The sequence below is a fragment of the Melozone crissalis genome, unplaced genomic scaffold (assembly GCF_028551555.1).
Source record: "Melozone crissalis strain CALT ecotype California unplaced genomic scaffold, PUWL_Pcris_2 ptg000045l_1, whole genome shotgun sequence".
Taxonomy (NCBI): Eukaryota; Metazoa; Chordata; class Aves; order Passeriformes; family Passerellidae; genus Melozone; species Melozone crissalis.
In genome coordinates this window covers 9,705,706-9,727,690 of record NW_026535823.1, presented here as the reverse complement: position 1 = coordinate 9,727,690, position 21,985 = coordinate 9,705,706, and the positions used below count along the sequence as shown (strand labels likewise).

At 51.0% G+C, this 21,985-nt stretch overlaps 3 protein-coding genes across 6 annotated transcripts in view; 1 reads left to right on the top strand and 2 right to left on the bottom strand.

The window, feature by feature from the left end:
- SMG7 (SMG7 nonsense mediated mRNA decay factor) overlaps window positions 1-3,977 on the top strand; it is a 50,997-nt gene extending 47,020 nt beyond the window's left edge. For all 3 annotated transcript variants that reach the window (XM_054285646.1, XM_054285647.1, XM_054285645.1), the window contains 3 exons: window positions 995-1,165; window positions 1,277-1,428; window positions 1,920-3,977. In XM_054285646.1, the coding sequence (XP_054141621.1) occupies window positions 995-1,165; window positions 1,277-1,428; window positions 1,920-2,033 (437 nt within the window). In that variant the 3' untranslated portion in view covers window positions 2,034-3,977. The remainder of the gene's footprint in view (window positions 1-994; window positions 1,166-1,276; window positions 1,429-1,919) is intronic.
- A 1,035-nt stretch (window positions 3,978-5,012) lies between these two features.
- On the bottom strand, window positions 5,013-13,374 carry NCF2 (neutrophil cytosolic factor 2). 2 transcript variants are annotated; one of them, XM_054285984.1, is made up of 15 exons: window positions 13,121-13,374; window positions 12,598-12,680; window positions 12,181-12,289; window positions 11,846-11,983; window positions 11,441-11,548; window positions 10,428-10,487; window positions 9,599-9,642; window positions 9,352-9,493; window positions 9,101-9,163; window positions 8,663-8,741; window positions 7,485-7,528; window positions 6,844-6,980; window positions 6,662-6,773; window positions 6,290-6,452; window positions 5,013-5,207 (listed from the first exon to the last, which is right to left on the bottom strand). In XM_054285984.1, exons 1-15 carry the CDS (start codon window positions 13,292-13,294, stop codon window positions 5,110-5,112), a joined length of 1,554 nt encoding a protein of 517 aa, XP_054141959.1. In that variant the 5' UTR covers window positions 13,295-13,374; the 3' UTR covers window positions 5,013-5,109. The 2 variants fall into 2 exon arrangements, with proteins under 2 accessions (XP_054141959.1, XP_054141961.1); XM_054285986.1 differs by having other exon boundaries at window positions 11,846-11,980.
- A 2,685-nt stretch (window positions 13,375-16,059) lies between these two features.
- On the bottom strand, window positions 16,060-20,952 carry ARPC5 (actin related protein 2/3 complex subunit 5). The gene is made up of 4 exons (XM_054285837.1): window positions 20,780-20,952; window positions 19,817-19,889; window positions 18,065-18,241; window positions 16,060-17,301 (listed from the first exon to the last, which is right to left on the bottom strand). Exons 1-4 carry the CDS (start codon window positions 20,920-20,922, stop codon window positions 17,239-17,241), a joined length of 456 nt encoding a protein of 151 aa, XP_054141812.1. The 5' UTR covers window positions 20,923-20,952; the 3' UTR covers window positions 16,060-17,238.
- Between the last annotated feature and the right edge of the window lie 1,033 nt (window positions 20,953-21,985).

Sequence of the window (21,985 nt, the reverse complement as noted above, 5' to 3'; positions counted from 1 at the left end):
CTGAAATCTCTTTAACTTGGTTTCCTGACAGCCATTTGGGAGTAGTGCTTTAACTCAGACATCCATATACTTTGTGTTGCATTTTTTTGGAAAAAGCAGGAGGAGCTGGATTTCATAATGCAAATATTTGAAGAAGAAACTCTATAAGGGAAGAGTGGAGGAAAATACAACAGCAGTGGGGTTTGTTGCATTGGTTTTTTGCTGTTAAGCAGCCCATAAAGCAGACCAACTTCTTTGTTAGTAATTATCTTAAAGGCATAAACCATAACTATTACATCTGGATTTTAATCTCAGAAGAGTCTGAGAGAGGAGTTAGTTGAATCTAAGAAAAGAGTGGATTTTAAATAACACCTGCACTGGATGAGATGTTTGGTGGGACTTGTGCACCCAGCCAGGAGAAGCCGTTGTGGGTGTTGCAAAGTGCTTTTATTCTAGCAGGATTTTTGTCTCACATGGCTTCAACTCCCTCTCCCTTCACCTCTTCATTTGTTCTGTTCTGCCTGTGGACAGCCTGCTTCATGCTCCCCTCTCCTCTTTTGCTCACTAATGAGTTCTGGTCTCAATTGTTTTAAGACTCATATAAGTGCAAAAAATTCTCAGACCTGGGAGTTGAAGTTGTAAACTTGCAAACTCCTCAAGGTCTAATCTAATTTTTCAATTGGTTTGTCAAGCTTGGAGACAGTTACTCTTTTAGTTTGACACAAGTTCTTCAAGAGACAGGGGGCAAACTGCCTTTGCCTAACCAGCCCTCATGAGGTGTCCTGGGTTTTGTTTTTCTTCCAAGCATTAAACACAGTCGTTCTGTTCTTGTAAATTTTTCACTCAGAATTTAGGAATTTGTATTACATTCATGTAATGGAGGGAATAAAAACTAACCTTCAGCATTGTAGCAAACTGGGTGATGGCAGAATTTGTAGCAGCACTAAGAAATTCAAAACTGGGAGGCTCCTGCTGTCTCTGCTGACCTTTTTTCCTCTTCCCTTGTAATCCCTAGATCATTCAACACCAGCCAGCCAGTCTCCTCACTCCTCCAACCCCAGCAGCTTGCCAAGCTCCCCTCCAACCCATAACCACAATTCTGTTCCTTTCTCCAACTTTGGACCCATTGGGACTCCGGACAACAGAGACCGGAGAGTTGCAGACCGCTGGAAAACAGATAAGCCAGGCAAGTGCTGGGTTCCAGTTAGCATGGAGCTGTCAGACACCATCATCTGATGATGCTTGTTTTGCACTGGTTTTGCCATCTCACTGTAAACTTATCTTTCTGCCATTTTAGCAATGGGAGGGTTTGGTCTGGACTATCTCCCAACAACATCGTCCTCTTCAGAGAGCAGCTGGCACCAGTCCAGTGCTCCCAGTGGTACCTGGGCAGTGCAAGGCCCTCCTGCCATGGAGGACTCCTCTGCTGTGCTTATGGAGAGCCTGAAGGTGGGTTTGGCTGGGGCTGTGCTCAGGGATGGGTCTGCAGGCTGGATGATCAAGTGATGGCCATTAGCCTGTTGGAAGTGTCAGAGTTCAGTGCCAGTTTTTCCTGTTGATTGACTTACACAAGGCAGCGTGGGAGGTGTCACCAATGCAGGAAGATGTCACAAATTTACAGTTATTGCTGGTTTTGAGATTTTGTAGAACAAGCCCAGGCTGGTAGAACTGGAAGAAATTCTAACATTAGCTTTGACTAGTCTAAAATTAGTAATAGTTAATGTGGGATGAATTTTTATGGTAATGAGAGTTCTGGAGGAGGATAAAGTTCTTCCAGGGAGTCTCTTTTTAGAAGGTCGTCTTTGAAGCCTGGTTAACTTTCGTGATAAGCCAGGTATGAGTGATAAGGAGGGAGCATATACAACATGGTGTCTGCTTTCCCACCTGGCAGAGGGGCTGTGTGATGCAAGGAGGTGCTATTGTTGGGTGTTTGTTTTTAGTCCATCTGGTCCAGTTCCATGATGCACCCCGGCCCCTCGGCCCTGGAGCAGCTGTTGATGCAGCAGAAGCAGAAGCAGCAGCGCGGACAAGGTGCCATGAACCCGCCGCATTGAGACAGAGGAGACACCCTCACAACGACGGCTCCATAAACCATGGCATGTTGGGTCTGTGGGACTGGCACACACAGTCCTGTGCAGGTGGCAGCCCTCTCTTCTGTTCCTTGCTGTCAGGAGGGCGTAAGTGCTCCACCAACCCACTGAGTGTGCACAAAACGTCTGCAGTGCAAGCAAACAACATCAGGAACTCTCCCATCCCCCGGGCCCTTCGGAGGGAGAGAGGAACTGCTGTTTGGCTCACTCAGTAACCCAATATCACCGCCTCTCACCTTCTCCATTGTGCATGTCCCCAGCCACATGGGAAGTAAAAGCTGAGAGCAAAGGGCAGATGGGAGAAGCCAATGAGAACTTCTCAATCCTTTTCCTCTCTTTGGGGAGATACAATAGGAATCCATTAATGATTGCTTCGCTGACTGAGAATGTAGTTGAAATTACTCCTAAACATCTTTATTACTATCTCAGTAGTAAGATCACACTGAATTCTGTACACAGACATGCTTCATAGTCAGTGTGTAGCAATGAAAGCCCCAGTTGCTGCTCCAGTCACAGTGGGTGGTGATGAGGTGGGGCTCTGCATCCCGGCCTAGCAAAGGAGTTTCATGAAAGAGAGTCTGGCACTTGGCACTGCTTCACCCGGAGGCTTTGGGTGGGTTAGAGACTCCAGCATGAAATGTCCTTCTCTCAGTAGGTGTTTGAGCTATAAGGGGTGACATGGGGCCTCACAGCACTCTGCTGAAAAGCAAGTTAACTGCTATGGGGTTTTAAATTAATGTGTGATTCCTGTACATTTTACTGTAGCATAGTGGCTAGCCCCACAAAGGGCAGGCTAGTCTGTGCATTCACAGCCTGACTCATTTTAATAGGTAGGTAGAAAGCTTTCAATGGGTTTTTTTGTTTTGTTTCAGTTTGGTTTTGTTTTTTTCTCTTTCCATCCTCCCATCTTCGCTGAACGCTCGTAGTTTCATTACCATGGCAGAAAATAATCAGGGGTCCAGCAGGGCTGGGTGAATCCGACAGCCAGCCCAGACAGCATGGGGCATCCGCACGCCCGGTGAGGCACAGGTCAGCTCTGCAGAAACCTGTCCCAGCTGCAGCCCCAGGCTTTCAGTGCCAGAAACAAATCCAAGGCACCCATGGACACACGGAAACAGCACAGTGCTGTTCATAGACGAAAAGGTGCAGAAGGGAAAAGGAAAAAAACCGTTTTATTTGCTATTTATTAGGGGGAAGGAAGACTGGAAGTTTTGTTAAAGAAAAGGACAGCGTTTTTGTTAGATTTCCCAGGGAAGTTACAGAAACAGACTCAATGTCCATTTGCTGTTTTTAGCAGTAGGGGTTTGTGTGATGATTCAGGATCTCTGGGCTAGAATTCAGCTGCAGAACAAAGCACATGCAGGAGCCGAAGTGACGCTGGAGTCTGGGCAGCCCCAGAGAATACAAAAAGGGAAGGCGGAGGAGACCCAATACCCTCGGGGGTGCGAGAAGCTCCCTACGAGCTCCACCTGAGCAACATCACTGTTCTGTGTTGCATTTCAAAGCTGTATTTCCTTTAACAAGTCCAAAAAGTAAAGTTCCCACCCGGTGGTAACCCAGCCCACCCTGTGTGTCCCCTCCAGCCCTCCCGCTGTGTGTCCAAGCTGTGTGCCCAGGCAGCTGCGGCATCCCCGTGTTGCACCGTCACTGACTCTTGCACCCCAGACCAGGAGCACCACCTCACCCCCGGCCGGGCAGGTCCAGCTGCACCCTTCCACTTGTGCATGAGCACCCGGCCTCGGGAATGCATCTGAGCCCCCTGCCCTCCAGCACCTGCAGGAGCAAGGCAAGGGGCCCCCAACAGAAACTGGTTTGTGTTGTAAGCTTTTTTTGTGTTTTCTGTCTGTCTGTGCAAGAACTGCAGCTGCCGAAATCAGCTTTGCCTTTAATTAAACCATGTTCTCTCCATCCAGGTCTGTGTGTAGCATTTATTTCCTGTGTGACTTGGCTTCAGGCCTTTAAAAATGCATTACTTTTCTGTAGAAGCCAGAAGAATGTTTGAAGTTGATTTTTTTTTTTTTAAATTTGAAACAGACCTAAATGAATCACAGTGGCTTGGGCTTGGTACAGATAATTTGGTTGTGGTTTTGTGCTGCCTGTGTAGTGTGTTTTACATACTGAACTAAATATGTAGGATGGGAGCAGCTTGCAAAGCTCCTCCCTAGTTGCAGACTGATCCTGGTACAGTGTATGTAGTATGCAGAGGGAGGGCACAGATCCTTCTGCCAATGACTTGGCTGCAGACCAGTGTGTTCACTGTGTCCATGCTTCCAGGTATGTGACAGGAAACTCCAGAGATGTTCTGGTTTTGTAATTACAGGTGTTTATTGTCTCCAGAATAAGTTCCTTTAAAAAGAAATGTGATATTTAGGTTAATGGGGCAGTGGGGTTTTCTGGGCTTGTGTGATAGCCCCCTTAGCACCTTTGGAGTAAAGCTCTGGGATTCCAGGCTCTGTCTTTCAAAGTTACTGTATCTTCTGGCTGATCAGGAGAAGGTTCGGTGCTCGGGTCCCAATGCTGAAGAAAATGTGTCTGCTTTTATCAGTGGGATTTTAAAAGTCCCTGTTAATTTGAATTGTGAGTTGGGGCAGGGTGAAGCTGTGTGGTGTCTTCTAAGTTCTTGGGGTTGGCACTGATGCCTTAAGGAAGCAATTGCTTTCTTGGTCTGTAGCTTCCTGAACTTGCTTCCCCTTTGGGATCTCCTGACAGGGCTGTAAATGCAGGTTGCACCACCTTCTTGTGGGTGTTGCCAGCTTCTGGCAGGTCTGTATAAAAGCTTTTTTAAGGATGGGGGAACATGGCAAGTCTCTTTCCAAGCACAGGATTTAGGAATGAATGTGTCCCTAACAGGAATTAGCAACTTCTTAACAAGTTCCTTTTTAAGAGAACAACACAAAAGGTAAGAGAAAATATAAAGCTTTTAATACAAGTAGCAATAACATTTAAAGTTCATTTTCAGATGCAGGGATTAACATGCAGACTACATAATGGCAACAGTTGAATTCTTAATTTCTCTCCACAACTTCAAGTTTCTCTGAGATCACTTCTCTGGGTGTTCATTGTTGGGCTGTTGAACAAATGCAGATGGGAAGATGCCAGTCCTCCCCTTGCACTTGCCTTCGAACCAGTCTTCATTCACTGGAAGGGAAAATTGACACAGTTCTTATGACCCTAGGAATGTACAGGAGCATAATGTGCTGCAGACAGGCCTGAGATCACTGTTTTATGATGTTTCTGCTGATAAAACTTGGAGCTGTGCAGACCCAGCAGGGAGTGGAATGTGGAAGAAAGGGAGGAATGAGGAAGAGAGTAAAGTGGTAAGGTAAGAAGGAATATCAAATGGGGTTGGGAAATGGGATCAAAATAGAGACCAGGGGGCTTGGAAACTGCCTTGAGTGGAAACAAAGTGAGTGTGGAGAGTGAGGAAATTATCTGATACTTGGTCTGTCCTCTTCAGGATACATCTGAAGTGTTTTGTCAGCTATTTCTCATGTTCACATAAAAACCCTAAACCAACCCCCTCACTCAGCCCTTACCCTGGGTTAAGTAAAGCCTAGGAGCTCTGGCAGTTTTGCTGTGAGGGAACCAAATGAGGCAAGAACCAGCTTTGTACTGGGAAATATTTAGCTCAGCAATGAAGGGGAAGGTAGGATTTTGGGGTGGAGGGGGTGATCAGTATTGTGTGGTGCAGAATCTAACCTGTCAAAGGTTACATGGGGGACTGATTGTGTACTGCTGCCAAAGCCTGCCAGCCACCAGAAATCACTGACACAACTACAGATAGCTAAATATAAGAGGTTTTTGCCTTTAAAACTTATTCCTGATGTCTTGATTTCACTCAGAGGCTCAAATGAGATGGGGAGTGTTCCCCATGTATCGAATTCTTCATTGATCTTCCTGAGATTTAGTCTGCATTTAAGCCTCAATTCCCATAGAAACACTAAGGGCTAATATTGAGTGACTTATGAAAGATTGTACTCTTAACAAGAAAAGTAGATGAAAAACGGTTCCAGGTGGAAGGAATGGGAGTGAGAGCCTGCTCCCATTGTGGGGATGGAAGCTAAAATGAGATATCTCCTTGAAAGAGTCCACGGTGATCAATAAGCTTAATCACAGTCCCAGTGTAGCTCCTGTCTTAGGTGTTTGGGAGGGCTGTGGTGGAAACAGGATGAAAATCTGTTGGAAGAAGTGTGGAAAATCTGTTGGAAGAGCACAATTACCTTTGGATAAAACAAGGATCGTGTCTCCTGCCTGAAACTCCAGGTCTTCAGGTTGGGTGGCTTCATAACTGTACTGAGCTACAACGTGCTTGGGTTCCGTCTCCCCAGGCATTGCCTCCTGCAGTGACTCCTCTGCTTTGCTGTCTGGTACAAACCCCTCTCCCTAGGCAGGAAACAAGCTGGTGAGGAAACAACCTCTTGGTTTTCTTTCTCTGTAGTAAGAGGCATGAGCTCTGCTTCTCCTCTCTCTTTGCTCCTCTGCCTTTCATGAGGTTGCTGGCTTCTCTTGAAAGCCACAAACCCATTCTTGTAGCAAGGAGAAGAAAGGCAGGAGGGAAGAGAAGGTGGCTGCCCCCTGTAGCTGTCACTGACCTCTGTGCCATTGCACCAGACTGTCAGGCAGTTGTCCTTGCTCTGGCTCCAGGCTGCCTCCACGTTCTCTGCACTCAGAGTCACCAGCTCCTGGCCCTCCACAGGCTTGTACCTGGTGCAGGGAATGCAGGTGAGGAGTGCTGGAGCCCAGCTCTGGCTCACTGGGGCTGGCAGTGCCTCACCTCAGCTCCGTGTGCTCGGGCTGCAGCTCCAGCTTCCTGCAAACCAGCTCCAGGAGCTCCCTGTAGGAGTGGCCTCGATCGACTCTCAGGGCCACTGTGAATTTGTAATGCACCTTGAGGACAGTTGGTTCAGCCTCCTGCAGGCAGGAAATGGGATGTCACCGTGTGTGGCTTGGCAAGCACAGGGCTGTGGAAACTGTGGTTGCCTGAGTTAGATTGTGCCTCCCCAGCCGTGCTTGGACATTGGTTGGCAGACCCAGGCTCGTCTCAGGAGAGAGCTCAGTAATAGATTAGGGACTTGGCACCAAATTGTGGCTTTGGGGTGATGAAATTAGAGCTGTGCCCACCCTCCAAGTCCCTCTTTTTTTTTTTTTTTTTTTAGTTGGAATTGCTGTATTTTCCCATCTCTTCCCAGTGTGACTTTCTGGTGTGCTGACCATACCCAGCAGCATGTGCATTCCAGTCAAGCTCTCTCCTATTTCTCCCTCTCAAGTGCCTCAGGTTGACTAAGATGAGAGTCATCCAGTGGCCCCCTGACCTGGGGCCAGGGTGAGAACTCCGAAAAAGCATCCCTATGTCTCCTGGTAAAAGCAGGTTTGTATGAGAGCAGGACCTCGGGGTCAGCATTCACAGGACATTACCTTTGCTGTGTCTCTTGGCTGCGCCACGGTAGCAGGAATGTGGTCTGGGGAGGAGGAAGAAGGTGGCTCAGGAGGGATGGAATGGGAGGGGATAAATGTTTATAAACACATAGCCAGGCCTCCTGCAGCCCATCATGTTCTCCAGCAACACCAACCAGCCCTGGAGCCAGCAGTGATCCCTTGAATGGATACAGCATCTGCCACAGGTGTTCTTCTGTAAGGTCTAGATACAACCACTGAGCAGAGGTTTTGGCTCTGTGCCTTCCCTCTTGCAGAGATGGGAGCATGAGGGGTGGGTTTCTTTCATGGATGGATCCAAAAAATACCAACACAGAGCTGCTGGTTTTATTGTCTTTGCTCCTTTGATATCCCTGAAAACCAGAGGCAGTCCCTGTCGTTCAATGGGGCTGTAAAGCTAAACTCACACCAGGCAGGGTGATTTCATGCAGCTTTGTGGAAGCCTCTTCATGAGGATCTGATTTACATTTTGGCAGTGCTTTGGCACAACTGTGCTCATTCCAGGAAGAGCCCAAGCTACACTGTTGAACATGGTCCCGCTAATAGACCTGAGATGGCTTTTGGTGCCATAAAGATGATCATTGGGGTTTTTGTGTGTGTGAGGTGTTTGTCCTTAATTCCATGAGCTGCAGCCTTCTTCTGTGTCAGCTCTACCCATGGACTCTCTACAAGGCCGCTCTGTTGGGAACAGGAGCTTGGGATGTGGAACACTGGGTACCATCAGCCAGGATTCCCCTTCACACAGCTCCTTTAAGCTGTAGTAATTAATACAGCTCCTTTAAGCCTAGCTCAGTTCAAGCAGCACTGGAACTATCTTGGATGCCCTGCTTGAAGGAGAAGCCTATAAGGAATCCTTTACTCCAAGCTGGTCCTTGCCCCATTCCTGTCTCCAGGCCCTTTTCCTCATTACTTCCTGTGCTAATTAAAGCGCAGAGGGACTTGCTTTCCTCAGGGACCCCACAGATGATATTTTACTCCATCCTCAGCACTGCAGTTCTGTTTCTGCCTCCTGTTGTAATGTCTCCCAGTCCTTGACTGCAAAGGGGCCAGGAATGAGATGGAGATGAGCCCTACACTGCTCCCAAAGGATGTGCCACCTCAGCCTGCTGAGGGTGAGGATGTCACCCTGTGTCCCCATGCCCTCAGCTGCCCTCACTGACCTGGTGCCAGACGCCGCGGCCTCTCCGGCACACTGCGGGTGGGTGACTCTGGGATCTCAGCTTCCACAGGGGCTTCCTCCTGTGCCATGGGAAGAGACAGTGCTGTCAGTCCCACCCTCACTGAGGGGCTGGGGTGCTGCTGCCTTGTGCAGCTCCCTTCCAACCTGCTTTTCCCCAAGTCTGTTTGGGGTATTGAACAGGGGAGGGGTCACTTAGCTATATCCATTATCCCCCCAGCATTGCCCACCACCGCTAGGGTGCCACCAACGCAGATTTTGCTGGTCTGAGCTCATGATAAGGTGACCATGGGCCAGAAGAACCAACCCAGCATCATGAGGAGGAGGGAGTCATATATGGGTCCCACTGGGAGGCAGGTGTTGGGTGAATATTTCGAGATCTGCCCTCCCCAGGATGCCTTTTCCTCCTGGGCCGCCTCACCTGGATGTGCAGCTTATTGTGGAGCTCCACAGGCTCGAGGAAGTTGCAGGGGACAATCCCTTTCTGCAGGGGGAGGAAAGATGAGTAGTGATTGCTTGGCAAGAAGGCAACCCACTGCTGGAGGACACAACTGGATGTGTCCTCACCCTCCCCTGCATCCAGGAGGGTTCCTGAGGCTTGAAGTTTAGTTTAGCAGAATCTCAGCCATAATCTGCTGTCTGCCCCACCTGTCTAGCCCACTCCTGGTATACCTTTCCATTGAACATCACTGTAGCCCAATTGTCCTTCTCTTTCTTCAGGACAAAGACAATGTTTCCTGGCAGGACCTGCAGCTCCTCCTCGGTCTCGGGAATGAACTCGTACATGACACGGTGTGGCTGCCCTGTGAGGGCCCTGGGGGTGGGAGCAGTGTGCAGGTCAGGATGTTGGTGATGCTGTGTGAGTGCAGGATGGGGTTGTGCCTGGCTGCATGGGTGATCCATCTTTCATCCAACTTACCTGAGGATTTCTGGGGTCTTGGGCCTGGGTGGAGGACCAGAGGCCTGCCAACAGGAAGACAAGAAGGAAAATACCAGTAAGTCAGAGGATTTTGTTTGCTTTGAAGAAATGTCCTGCAGGCTTTTACCATGCCCTCACCCCAACACTGTTCCTTCCTCCACATGCAGGTGCCTTAAGTGCCATGAAGAATATCACTGGCTTTGTTCCTTCTAAGGAACAGTTTCCACACTCTTCAACATACAGTTGGCTTTCAGAGGCATGATCCTCTTTTCACTCCTGATTTTAGTTTCAGTTCACAGAGGATTGAAATTGTCAATGCTGTCTGCATTGAGAAGGTTGTCATTTATCTTGTGCAGTGGTCCTGTGCTGTTTCCCCATATCCACCCAAAAACCTCCTGGAAAAACTCTTGCCACATTTGGGAATGGGAAGATGCCATTACATCATCTGGAAAATGGCATGGGAAATGCTAAGGAGTTGTGGAAAGGCAGGAGGGTGCAAAGTGAGAATAAAACTGCTATTGTTAGGCAGAGGATCCCTAATGATTCCTTTGGGGAGGGTCAGAGACAGCTCCCTGCAGAGAGCCATCACCCCACCCACTGCTTCCCCATGCAGGGAAGCAGCCTAACCTCAGCCCCAGCTGTGTGTGAGGTTTGGGATGAGCTTCTTCATGGTGGACGGAGCAGTGGATCCATGGAAGCAGTGCCTGCCTCCTCCCCATGGTGGTGGCACAGAGTTCAGGGTGGTAAGGGTGCTCCCCAGAGTGGGTGACAGCCCCCATGTCACTCTGCCCTGAGCATGTTGTTCATGCTGTTCACTGACAGATCTTACCTGTGGCTGCAGGGGAGCAAATCCTGAAAAATCATCCTTGTCCACCACAGAGGCCACCACCTAGGGCCAGAGACAAAGAGTGACTTGGTGCCCCTAGACCCGTCTCAGACCTCTGATGTCCACCCTCCTCCTTTGCTGCTGGCCAAGCCAAGCTGCTCAGTGTGCTTTAAGCTCTGGAGAGGCTGTGATTTTAGGCTAAGCATCTTGGACTGAGTGCCTCAGGTACCAAAGCTTCCCTCTCAGCTAGGGTAAGTTTTCTGCTCTTAGCCTGGCTGTTTCTGTGGTTTGAGGTGTTAAAACCTTAAAGTTTCCCATTCTGTTTTAATCACAAATGTTGAAGGGAGCCAGTATCCAGCTCAAGCCCATACCTCCTACAGGTGACCTTAAATGTAATTTAGAAAGTTGATCCATGTTTTTGTGCATGTTTCTGGCACTCAAGGAGCTGCCTAGCTCTCAGCTGTCTGATTCCCCAGTGCCTGGTTCCTTTTCTGGATGGGTGCTGCCTCCCTGGGCCTGAACCCAGAGGTGGTATCCCAGTGGGTGGATTTTGCACACTCACATGAAAAAAGATTGCTTTCTTATCTGAGCTGAAAAGCCCTTTTCAAACAGAGAGGTGGAAGAGCTGGAGGTTGGTCGTGGGTGTCAAATGTTAAATAGCTCCTTTCCCCCATCCCTGAAAATGCCTTGGCTTGAGCTGAAGCTCCAGTGGGATCATTGCAGCTCATTGCTGACTATCCCTCATGTCTCACTAAGGAGACAAACTGGAAATAGGCCATGCTCAGCAGGAACATGCTTTTAGCTCTGGTATTCTTGCAGTCTCCCTGTTTCCCACGAGATCCCTGTGTGCCATCCCTCTCTCCATGTCTGGGGGATCCCTGAGGCAGAGACCAGCTCCCTGTCTCTGGCTGCCTCCCAGGCAGCAGACAGCAGCCCAGAGGGATGATGAGATGGCAGTCAGCAGCTTTTCTCAGCCCACAGGTTTGGCCTGAATAAATAGTACAGATCTTTCTTACCATTGCCTTTCCCAGGTAGTCCTTCTTCTCCAGCTGAGCCACTTGCTTCTCATTTGGCCTGAACAGCTTCCCTGCAGGAATGGCCACCAGCTCACAGAGCTTCTGCTTCTGTGGCACAGACAAGTCATGGAGACTTTGGAGGTGAGAGCAGGGAGTGATGAATGTCCCTTCTGCCCTGGGCTTGGGGGCTGCTCCAGACCCCCACCATGACAGCCCAATTCCAGCCCAGGTGCGGTCCATGGAATCCCATCTTCCCATCCCTGTCTCCCTGTGACCCAAAGCTCATCCCACAGACTCGTGTCCCACTGCAATAACCATTGCCCCGGCATTTTAATCCTGCTAAAAGCTGGATGTGCTGTCAGTGGGATTTCCCTCCCCCTCCCTGTGAGACCTGCTCCTCCATACCAGGATGGCTTCCATTGCCCTGTCTATCTTGTTGTGCTGGGGCTCGCTCTTCATGCTCATGGCCAGGGTCAGGTGCTCCTCAGCCTTCTCCCAGTTCTCTGTTGTGGCATACACCAGTGCAATGTTGTAGAGAATCTGCTGGAGGGATGGAAGCAAGGGAAAGAGCTCTTGGAGCAGCCAGAGCTGCCAGGAAAGGAAAGGGCAGTGGGACAGTGGCACTGCACCCGCTTGCTTGGTTTTTGCAAGGTACAAAAGAGGCTGGCTGTGTCCTCTTTAGATTTCTCATGCTGGAGAGCAGAGTTTTGGGGCCCAGCTGGTGGCCAGGTGTGTCTCACCTCGCAGGCAAAGAGCCGGTAGTGCAGCCCCAGGATCTTGTAGTCGATGAGTTGGTTCCCTCGCAGCTGGGCCAGCGCCTCTTTGAAATCCTCCATGGCCTTTCCATGACTGGGGAGCAGAGGATGAAGGTGTCAGCAGCTCGTGGTGGCAACCTGCCTGCCTCTAAGCCTGTACTCGGACTTGGTGAGTTCAGGATCTCCTCTCTATCCTTGCAGTGTTTCGGACACCCCAGGGAAGGAGAGAGGTTTTGAGGCTCATGTTAATCCCAGGACTGCAGTGCTGAAGAGTAGGAGCCTGTTTAACCTCAGTGGCTTTCAGTCTGGGCTCTGGGGCACCAACCTGCCTGGGGCCATGCTCAGATGAAGGCTGGCATCTCTGTAAGTGGCAAGAATGAAACTTGAAACCCTTCCACTCACTTCTGGCTCCGGTAAAACACGGTCCCCCGCTGGAAGTAAGCCACGGCCAGGTGCTTGTCACAGCCGATGCTCCGGGTGAAGGCCTGCAGAGGTAGGAGTGGGGCAAAGGGGGGGTAAAAAGGGGACACCTTAACAAAACTGAGGGCATAGAGCAGTTGTACCTATCCTGCCTTAGCTGAGCTGCCCAAGCTGGGCTCTGTGGGCTGTGTCTCCCTGCAGCACTGGGCAGTGGGTGTGGGAGAGCCTGGACCAGGCTCCTGAGCTTTTTGAGCTGGAGCCATGCCAGCATGCTCACCTCCTGGAGAGAGGGAGCGTGAGCAGTGAGCCGTGTACCACTGCTGCTGCCTCACCTCTGATTCACTGGCAGAACAGGTTTGGCAGCCTAGGGCTGCCCCCTTCCTCACAGCTTTAAAAGGTCCCGAATCCATCCCTTAGACCGTGATCCTATTAATTCCTTCCTTCCCCACCATGCCCTGGGCAAGTCCCAGAGGGGAGAGGATGAGCCCTAGGGGCTGTACCTTACCTCCTCCGCCTCGGCCAGCTTCCCCAGGACAAGCTGGATGCAGCCGATGTTGAAGCAGATTTTGGCAGGGGGGTTCTGGACGGCCGAGAAAGCGTCCAGGGCAGCGCTCCACTCCTTCCTGTCCGCAGCGCACACCCCTTCTTGCCACAGCCGGATCGTCTCCACCAGGGACATGGCGTGGTGGCAGAGGGATCCCCGTGTCGTCTCACCCTGTCGCTGTCCTTCCTTGTGGCGCAGCTCGGCCTCTCTGGCTCCCTTCTGCCTGCACTTCTGCCTTCCCCGCCGTGTCACTAACCCGGCAGGAAGTGGCCCCGCTCGCATCAGCCCCGGCGTGGGGAAGTGGGGCAGAGGCTGCGTGTGACAGCGGTGGCCATGGGCTGCATCCCTGCTCCTCTCGGGCAGCCGCTCCTCGCCTGCTCGGGTTTTGATCTTCCCATTTTTACATTAGGAGCCATGGATTTTGTCAGCTGGGTAGTTCATCAGGTCAAATTTCAGGCTGCAAAATCCCAGGATGAGCGCTGGGCTGCTGCTGCTGCGGGCGCCTCGCTGCCCTGCAAAGCGCAGCCTCATCGTTGCCCAGCGGCTCCTGCCGACAATTCCTGGCAGGCACAGCCCTGGGGCTCCCCTGTCTGCCTGAGTGGGGAGGTGAAATAGAGCCCAAGGAAGCCCTCGGTCCTTCCCGGCCCCACCGTGTTGTCCCTGTGTGGAGTTCCCTGCTAAAGGCCCACGGAGCTGCCCATGGACGAGGTTCCTGGGGCAGTGGCCGCGCTGCACCATGTCCCCAGGGCTCAGCCCATCATCACTTCTGTGCAGGTGTTTTAGGGCCAAGGAAGCACAACTGGCTCTGGAGCACTGCTGGGAGCACAGGGCGAAGAGATGAGCACAGGGCATGTGGTGACAGCAGAATTCTGACTTGCTGCTGACTCACAGGTTTGGAGCACATGGTTTTTAGGCATTTTTGGAAATACTTTGCCTCTGCCCCATCTACCAGCAATGTGATGTATATTTTGTAAGAGCTTAAAATATGTCAGCAAGACTCAGCCCTTGTGCCTTTACCAAAACTTCCCTAGCAAATTACGTAACTCCAGCAGTGGGAGGGAGGCTGGGGAGGTGAATTCTGAGTACTGCTGATGGAGAAACCTGTGCCCCAGAGCAGCAAAGACTGGGGTTTTAATCCAAAGTAGGACCAAACAGAACTCTCAGCCCGGGGCTCTCTGGTTCTCCAGCTGTATGTGTGCCCTCAGCATCCCCCCTGCCTCCTATGGGCTTCCCACAGGAGCATGAAGACTCTCCGATCTCCAGGAAAGCAGAGGGAGATGCAGCAAGCTGAAGTGTGATGCCCAGGTAAAAGGGCAGGAACAACAACATGGTGAGTGTAAAAACATCCCTCTAGGTGCCTTTTCTGATTCCTGTGAGGGATGGGAGGCACCATGGAGCAGCAAATGGTTCACCTTATTGGAGGCTTAACTTCCTGCTCATTTAATTATGGGAATTGGTGCACTGGTCAGCCAGGTTTATCCCAAAAGCAGTACAAGGGGAGCTGGAGGAGGATGAGAGATCATCCCCATTGTAATGCTCACAGCAGCTGGGTATTTGTAACTTAACAGTGAGATTTCAGAGCTGTGATAAACACAGCCCTTGTAGCAAGAGCGAGTCTCTTGTTCCCCTTTCTCTGCCCAAAGCTGACTCAGTAGGTGAACTCATTTCTTCTACGATAACGTCCAACAGGAAGTGAGTAACAGAGATGGTAACATTTCCTGTGGAAGACTCCTGGAATCCAGCAAACCCAGTTCACCAATATGAAATGTCCAAAATCCAGCTGGGGTGCAGTGCACAGGTTTTGACTTTGTACAGCTACAATATGTACAAGTTCATAATTTCTGAAGAGTCAACAAAGACTGATTCAGGCACAAAGAGCCCCCCATTATGCACAAGGGAAGATCTTTTCCTGAGCAGTTTTATTGGGCAGGAGAAGTGGAGGAGCATGTCCAGCTCATTCCCAGGAAGGCAAGTTGGAGCTCTCTGCTCAGGACCTGGGGGTTTTGGCTCTTTTCCCAAATGGAGGCAGACACTGAGGTGGATGTGAGGACAGCAGCAGGTCTCGACTAGCACAAAAGCAGGAGGTGATGAGAAGGTGCCATTGCCACATGCTCTGGCTAGAGCTGAAGGCAGCAGAGCTCTGTAAGCCCTGTCACCCTTCCCAGTCTGACCTGCATGAGGCTCTCCATTGAAGGTTTCGTTCTCCTAGCAGGAATCTGAACCCATCCACCAATGCAAGCAAGGCACCATTTGGAGGAAAAGCTGTTTTTTAAGACTAGATTTACTTTTTCCCCTCCTGTCACTCATTACCAGCAGAGCTGCCCCTGCAAATCCTGCCCTACCCCCACATCAATGCGTGTTTTAGCACATCCCTGAACATGGATGTACATGTTCTGTAAATGTTCCCAAGTCCATCACAGCCTCACACAAGGGGATCTGCAGAACCTTAAGACCACTCCATTTATTCACTTCATTTATCTAATGCCATCTAGAGGCAGCTGATCTGCTTTGGCATCAATTGCTTTGGAAAATACTTTCCACTTCTCTGGGATTAGAGCTTATTTGTTTAAATGAGGTTCATCGATGTCTTAACCCAGATCTGGGCAAGCAGAAAGAACCAGAGGAGCCAATCACAGTCCCTGGCAGAGCTGTAAGGACAGAACCCTCACTGCACAACCAGAATTTCTGTACAGATCTATGGGTGAAACCTGGATGCCTTCTGTAGCAAGACTGGGTCTCCCACCTGATGATCTCAGTGCCTCCTGTGGTTGTGCCTGTGTTCTTTTGGAGGCAGTGAGCAAACAGAAGCATCCTAGGAAGAGAATTCGGGAGGCACTGAATGGTTTAGGGGCAGCTGTGCTGGTTCCTGTCCCCACTGAAGGCATGTCAGACACAGTGAGTAAATATTCAGTGATGATTTATTGTCTGGTCTTTATTATTATTACAAAAACAAAGCAGATATCAAAAAACAGCAAAGATTTCACAAGGTCCCCAACAGTTTTACACAACTGAACTGTAGTAAAATAGTGAAATTAAAACACATATATTTCAGTCCTGGCCCTAAACCTTCTACGGTGATCCGTGGTCTGGGATGCCCTGGGCTTTCCTAATTCTTTAAAATTCTCTTTGTTTGGGAACCTGACTGGCCCACTAGCTAACATGATGAGGCACAATGCAACAGGAATGTGAACTGTCTGGTATCCTTACAGATCCTACACACCCAGAAAACAAAATAGGGGAGGCTCTGCAAGGATGGTGTCGATACCAGGATATGTTTCTCACACTACCCCAAGCAGCCATTTAGTTGTGCTTGACAAAACCAAATCACTTTCCAATTGCTGAAAGGTGATTTGCTGTGTAAAAGCTGCTTTTTCTTCTTCTCCTCAGGAGCTTTGCTCCCCAAAATAAGAAGAGTTCACTGGGCTGGGCTCCAGTGTAAATGGACCATTAACCTTTTTTCCAAACTGCATGATGGACAACTCCATCCCACTGTGACCTTCCCACTGTGGACCCAGCATCAGACTGATGGCAAGGAACCTGAGCAGGTTAAGGAAAATACTCAGCTCTCTGGAATGATAATTGGGGTTGGAAAAGAGCTTTTTTTCTCTCCTGTTCACAGATGTAGGGTCAGAGGTTGACCAAAGGCAATATGGTCCAGTTACCTGTATCAGTAATAGCTGCCCCACTTCTCAAATACAAGATTTTAGCTCAAAACGCTGCATGGCTAGCAAAAAATTAAGACATTGCCCTGTGTCCCTCAGCACTTGCTCAGAGAGTCAGGTCCAAATCTGCCACAATTACACACAAATGCAAATCACTCTAAACACCAAATTGTTTACATCACTGAATATGTCGCTGAAAGGCTGGCGAGTACCAAAGATTCCTGTTAGAAGTAAAATTGCACCTTCATAATTTTCCAGGATTGAACTGCAGAAGAGATCACGATGCATCATTGGTGGGGTATGACAGAAGCAGCAGGGCGAAGGCAAAGCTGGGGGGCAGAGCTGCCCGGGGGCGGCCGTGCCAGGGGTCAGGGCTGGTGCTCCCTGCTGGAGTCACACCAACGCTCCCTGCTGGAGTCACACCGTCTTCCTGGCAGTCAGAACACGCACGATGGACCCAACGCCGCCAGCAGCCAGCGCCTGGGAAAGGAAACGGGGCAGTGAACAGCAGGCCAGGGCAGCTGCAGCCTGGAGCTCCCTTCAGGACCCAAACAAGCTGACAAGGATGATGCAGAGAGACTCGGGACATGGCCTGGAGTGACAGAACAGGGGGAAAGGCTTCAAACTGACAGGGAGTAGAGGTAGGTATCAGGAAGAAATCCTTCCCTGTGAGGGTGGGGAGGCCCTGGTACAGATTTGCCAGAGGAGCTGTGGCTGCCCTATCTCTGGAAATGCCCAAAGCTGAGTTGGACAGGGCTTGGAGCAACCTGGGCTAGTGGAAGGTGTCCCTGTCTGTGGAATGAGATAAACTTCAAGGTCCCTTCCAATCAAAACCATCCTGGGAGTCTATGAAATTACTTGGATCACATTTATACTGTACATGAGTATCTGCCTGCCCTCCACGAAACACAAGCAGCCAGGGTACCATAATCACACTCAATTTCAAGAAAGCTTTTTAACTTTAATTAAGCTTTCATTTCCCTGCATAACCAAGCTGCAAATTTTGTCTTCCCTCCAGGAAAGAAATTCTCCTTGAATCACTGGATAAAACTACTTTGTTTGCCTCAGTCTAAGAGAAACCCAAATTTTGACTGTTGGGTGTTTACCCAAGGAAGCAGCAGTGGGCAGGAGGTATCACTCAGCTGTGAGCTCCACATTCACAGCCTGAATCTGGCACTTGAGTCCCACCAACCAGGAGGGGGTTCCTGCCAGCTCAGGGCAGGAGCTGTCCCCATGCACCCACCTTCTCGTGCCACTGCAGCAGCACAGCACTGCTGTTGTCAGAGGGGCTCTCAAAGCCCTTGTAGATGTACTTCATGAGCAGGTCCACCCCGTTCTTGTCCAGCGACTGCACCGCCTTCTCGATGTCGTTGGCTTTGAAGGAGATGAGCACCTTCAGCACGATGCTCTCAGCACGGTCCTGTCAACAGGCACACACACAACCATCCTGCTGTGAGGCACAGCCAAACACTGCTCCTCTCTCAGACAAACTGAATTAGAGCATTTTTATCATTAACACCTCTGAAGAGGATGGTGTGTGAAGAGCTTGTCATAGTAAGGTACAACAGACATCCTCCCAAGGATAAACAAGGTAAGAGTTGAACACATTTGCCCTGCTTTAGTTTTTCTGCCTCTGTTAGTGTTTGCAATTCTGCACCCCTTAATTATGGCTAAATTGTAAATGCTCCTATGGAAGCTCAAGATCTATCAAGTTCCAAAATAATTATAACAATCAAATGCTTGTCTGGCCCCCCTTCCCACCAGAGCCTTTTCCATACCTCACAACCACTAATGTGATCCAGGGAAATGCCATTGGCAGCCTGGAGGAGGTGACTGCTGGAAGCCACGTGCTTTCCAAGCAGTCCCAGTGGATGCAGACTGGCCATTAATATTAAGAATTAATAACTTTTGATCTGGATGTCATCAGCAAGGAGCAGCTCCTCCTGTTCATCCATCACTGACTGAGGCAGCATGAGAGAAGAATGCCTCAGGGTTGCTGGACTTTTGAATAATTCCATCACACAAACACCTCAGGCACCTTCCCCCTACAGAAACTATGGATGTCAGTTTTTCTGGCCAATTTATTATCCCATAATCACTTGGCTTAGCAGGACTTCTCACATGACTGTAAGTAAAATTAAGTTTTAAGATAACAAAAAATTAAGGCAGGTATTAATGTTCAGTCATTCTACCCTCTTCAATTCCACCACCAAATGTATTCTTAAATCCTTCAATAGAGGCTAATGCAAACAAATCATTAATGTGAGGACAAAGCTGTACAGCTCTATTTGTAACAGCTGGTTCTCAGAGCTCTGTAACACCCTGCAGGAAAGGGCTGGGGCTGCAGGAACAGCTCTGCCAGGAACCATGCCCCTGGGCCTCTCCTTGGGCAGGCAGGAGTGACTGCAGGCACTCACCAGCTGGGCAGTGCCATATCTTATCAGCCTGTTCCTCCCACCACTGCAATCATGAGCTATTCAGGCTCCATGCTGGGGACAGCCAGAAATGCACGTACCCAGCAGACTCCCACACTGTCACAGGGGGAGGGCTTGCTTCTCCTGAGGTTTTAACAGCTTCATTTTGATTGGATGTGACAAAAAACAATTCTTCCTTTTTTGTAGGCTCACTGCTGGTGGTTTCATTAGTCAGAGGTGAGAAATGCAAGCCTGGCTCTCTGAGCATACAACGATTACATCTGTGAGCTGCCATGACTGGTCTGAGTCAGACACAGGCACCTGGTGACACCTGGGCACACAAAGCACAACCAGCACTGGTAGGAGACCCACCAAGGTCAAGGTATGTGGACAGTACTGTACCTGAGCTACAGTATTTTGAACAAGATTAAAACACTTGTGGTCATGGATGTCTCAACATCAGGGAATACCCTAAATTCTGCTCCTGTGACCTCCTCAAGGTACAACTAGTGGTACAGAAGTAACAGAGACAGGAGAGGATTTTTAGGGAGCAACCCATGAGCAAACAGTCGCTATTTTACCTTCACTGCCTGGTTCTTTGTGTTGATGGGAGGGTTCTTCAGAGCTGCCTGCAGTGCTGCCATCATGTTCCCTGTGCCAGATGGTTAAGGACCAGACACCAAGTACATGGACATCAAGTACCAGGACAGCTATATCTGTTGCTGGTTTCTGCATGACTGAAAACACTCTGATGCAGGGATTGCCTCACCAGCTAAGAAGACATTACAGCCTAAGACAGAAATTTTCAGGCCATTTGAGGCAGGAGCAGCATCAACAAGCAGCTGTATAGTTCCAGGACTGTTGAATACTTCCTAGGCCTTTCCCTGAATGTGCGTCAAAACAAAAGAAACCACTACCCATCACTTCTGCAATCTGCAGCCCTCGAGAACAGGCCTCAGCTTGTCACATCCAGCCCCAGCAGCCCAGGGAAAAGTGACCAAGGGCCAGCTGGGCAAGGCAGCCCTGGTAGCAGGCATGGGGAGCTCTTTTGGGCACAGGAACCCCCTGTCTGCATCCCCCGGGACACCCCCTGAGCGCTGCCCTGCGGCTGCTGCGGGCAGGGGAGGAAGGTGAGCCGCCTTCCACGGCCAGCCCCTCCTCCTTCAGCCTCTTGCCTCTGTCAGCCCCCTTCCCCTTCAGCCTCTTCCCTCTGCCAGCCCCTTCTCCATTCAGCTTCTTCCTGCTGTCAGCCTCTTCCTGCTGCCAGCTCCTTCCCCCTTCAGCATCTTCCTGCTGCCAGCTCCTTCCCCCTTCAGCATCTTCCTGCTGCCAGCTCCTTCCCCCTCAGCCTCTTCCTGCTGTCAGCCCTTTCCCCATTCAGCGTCCTCCCTTGTCCTGCCAGCCCCTTTCCCCTTCAGCCCCTTTCCCCTTCAGCCCTTCCCAACGCTTCCCGCCCGCCGCGGTGCCGCTCACGGATGTTCCCCTATAAGGCCGCCCCGGCGGCGGCCGCGCCCGCTCCGCCCCCGCCGCTGCCCTCAGGATATTGTCGCAGGCACGAGTCCACCTCGCCCTCATCAGGCCCCGCTTGCCCGTCGCCCCCGTCCTCCTCATCCACGAACTTGTTCTCGTCGTACTCGTCCACGTCCACCCGGCGGAACCGCGCCGAGGACACCGTGTGCTTCGCCATGGCCGCGCCCGCCCCGCGCAGCCGCTGCCGGCCCGGCCCGCCCCGCCCCAGCGGCGCCGGCGCAGCGGCAGCGCTGTCAGCGAGCGGAGCCTGAGGGGCTGGAGGGAGCTCCGAGCCCAGCCCAGCCCACCCTGCACGGCCAGGGACACCTCCCACAGAACCCGACTGCTCCAGTCGCCCTCCGGCCTGGCCTCGGACGCTGCCGGCGATGGGGCGGCCACAGCTTCTCTGAGCAACCTGCGCCAGGCCCCCACTCACGGGAAACAAGAGTACTTCTTCCCAGTAGCCAATATAAACTTACTCTCTTTTCTTTTGAAGTTTCACAGATTCCCAGAATATTCTGAGTTGGAAAAGACCCACAAGCATCATCAAATCCAATTCTTAAGTAAATGGCCCATAGCCGGAATTGAAGTCACAACCTTGATGTTGCTGTCACCCTGCTCTGACTTTGAAGCCATTCCTGCTTGTTCCATCATTCCAGGCCCTTGTAAATAGTGTGTCCTTGTCATTCCCATCAGCTCCTTCAGGCACTGCAAGGCCCCAGTGAGGTCACCCCAAAGCTCCTCCTCTCCAGGCTGCACAATCCCAGCTGTGCCAGCCTTCCCTCCCAGCAGAGCTGCTCCATCCCCCTGCCCATCCTGGTGCCTCCCCTGGGCTCTCTGCAGCAGCTCCAGCTCCTCCCTGTGCTGGGGCAGCTCTGCAGGTGGGGTCTCACCTGAGCTCAGGGGCACAGGGGCACGATCCCAATCCCTCCCCTGCTGCCCAGGCTGGGGCTCAGCCCAGGGCAGGGGTTCAGGGCTGGGGCAGCTCCAGCTCTCACCCCCAACACCCCCAAACCCTTCTCCCAGCGCTGCTCCATCTGCTGCTCCCAGCCTGGACTGACCCCAGGGGCTGCCCTGACCAGGTGCAGCGCCAGCACTTGGCCTTGTTGAATTCCATGAGATTCCCACGAGGCTCTTCCCGAGCTTGTCTGGGTCCCTGTGTCCCCCCAGGACAGTGCCAGGCTGGGCAGGACCCATGTGGCTCCAGGTGAGCTCAGAGCTGCCCTGCCCAGACTGCTCAG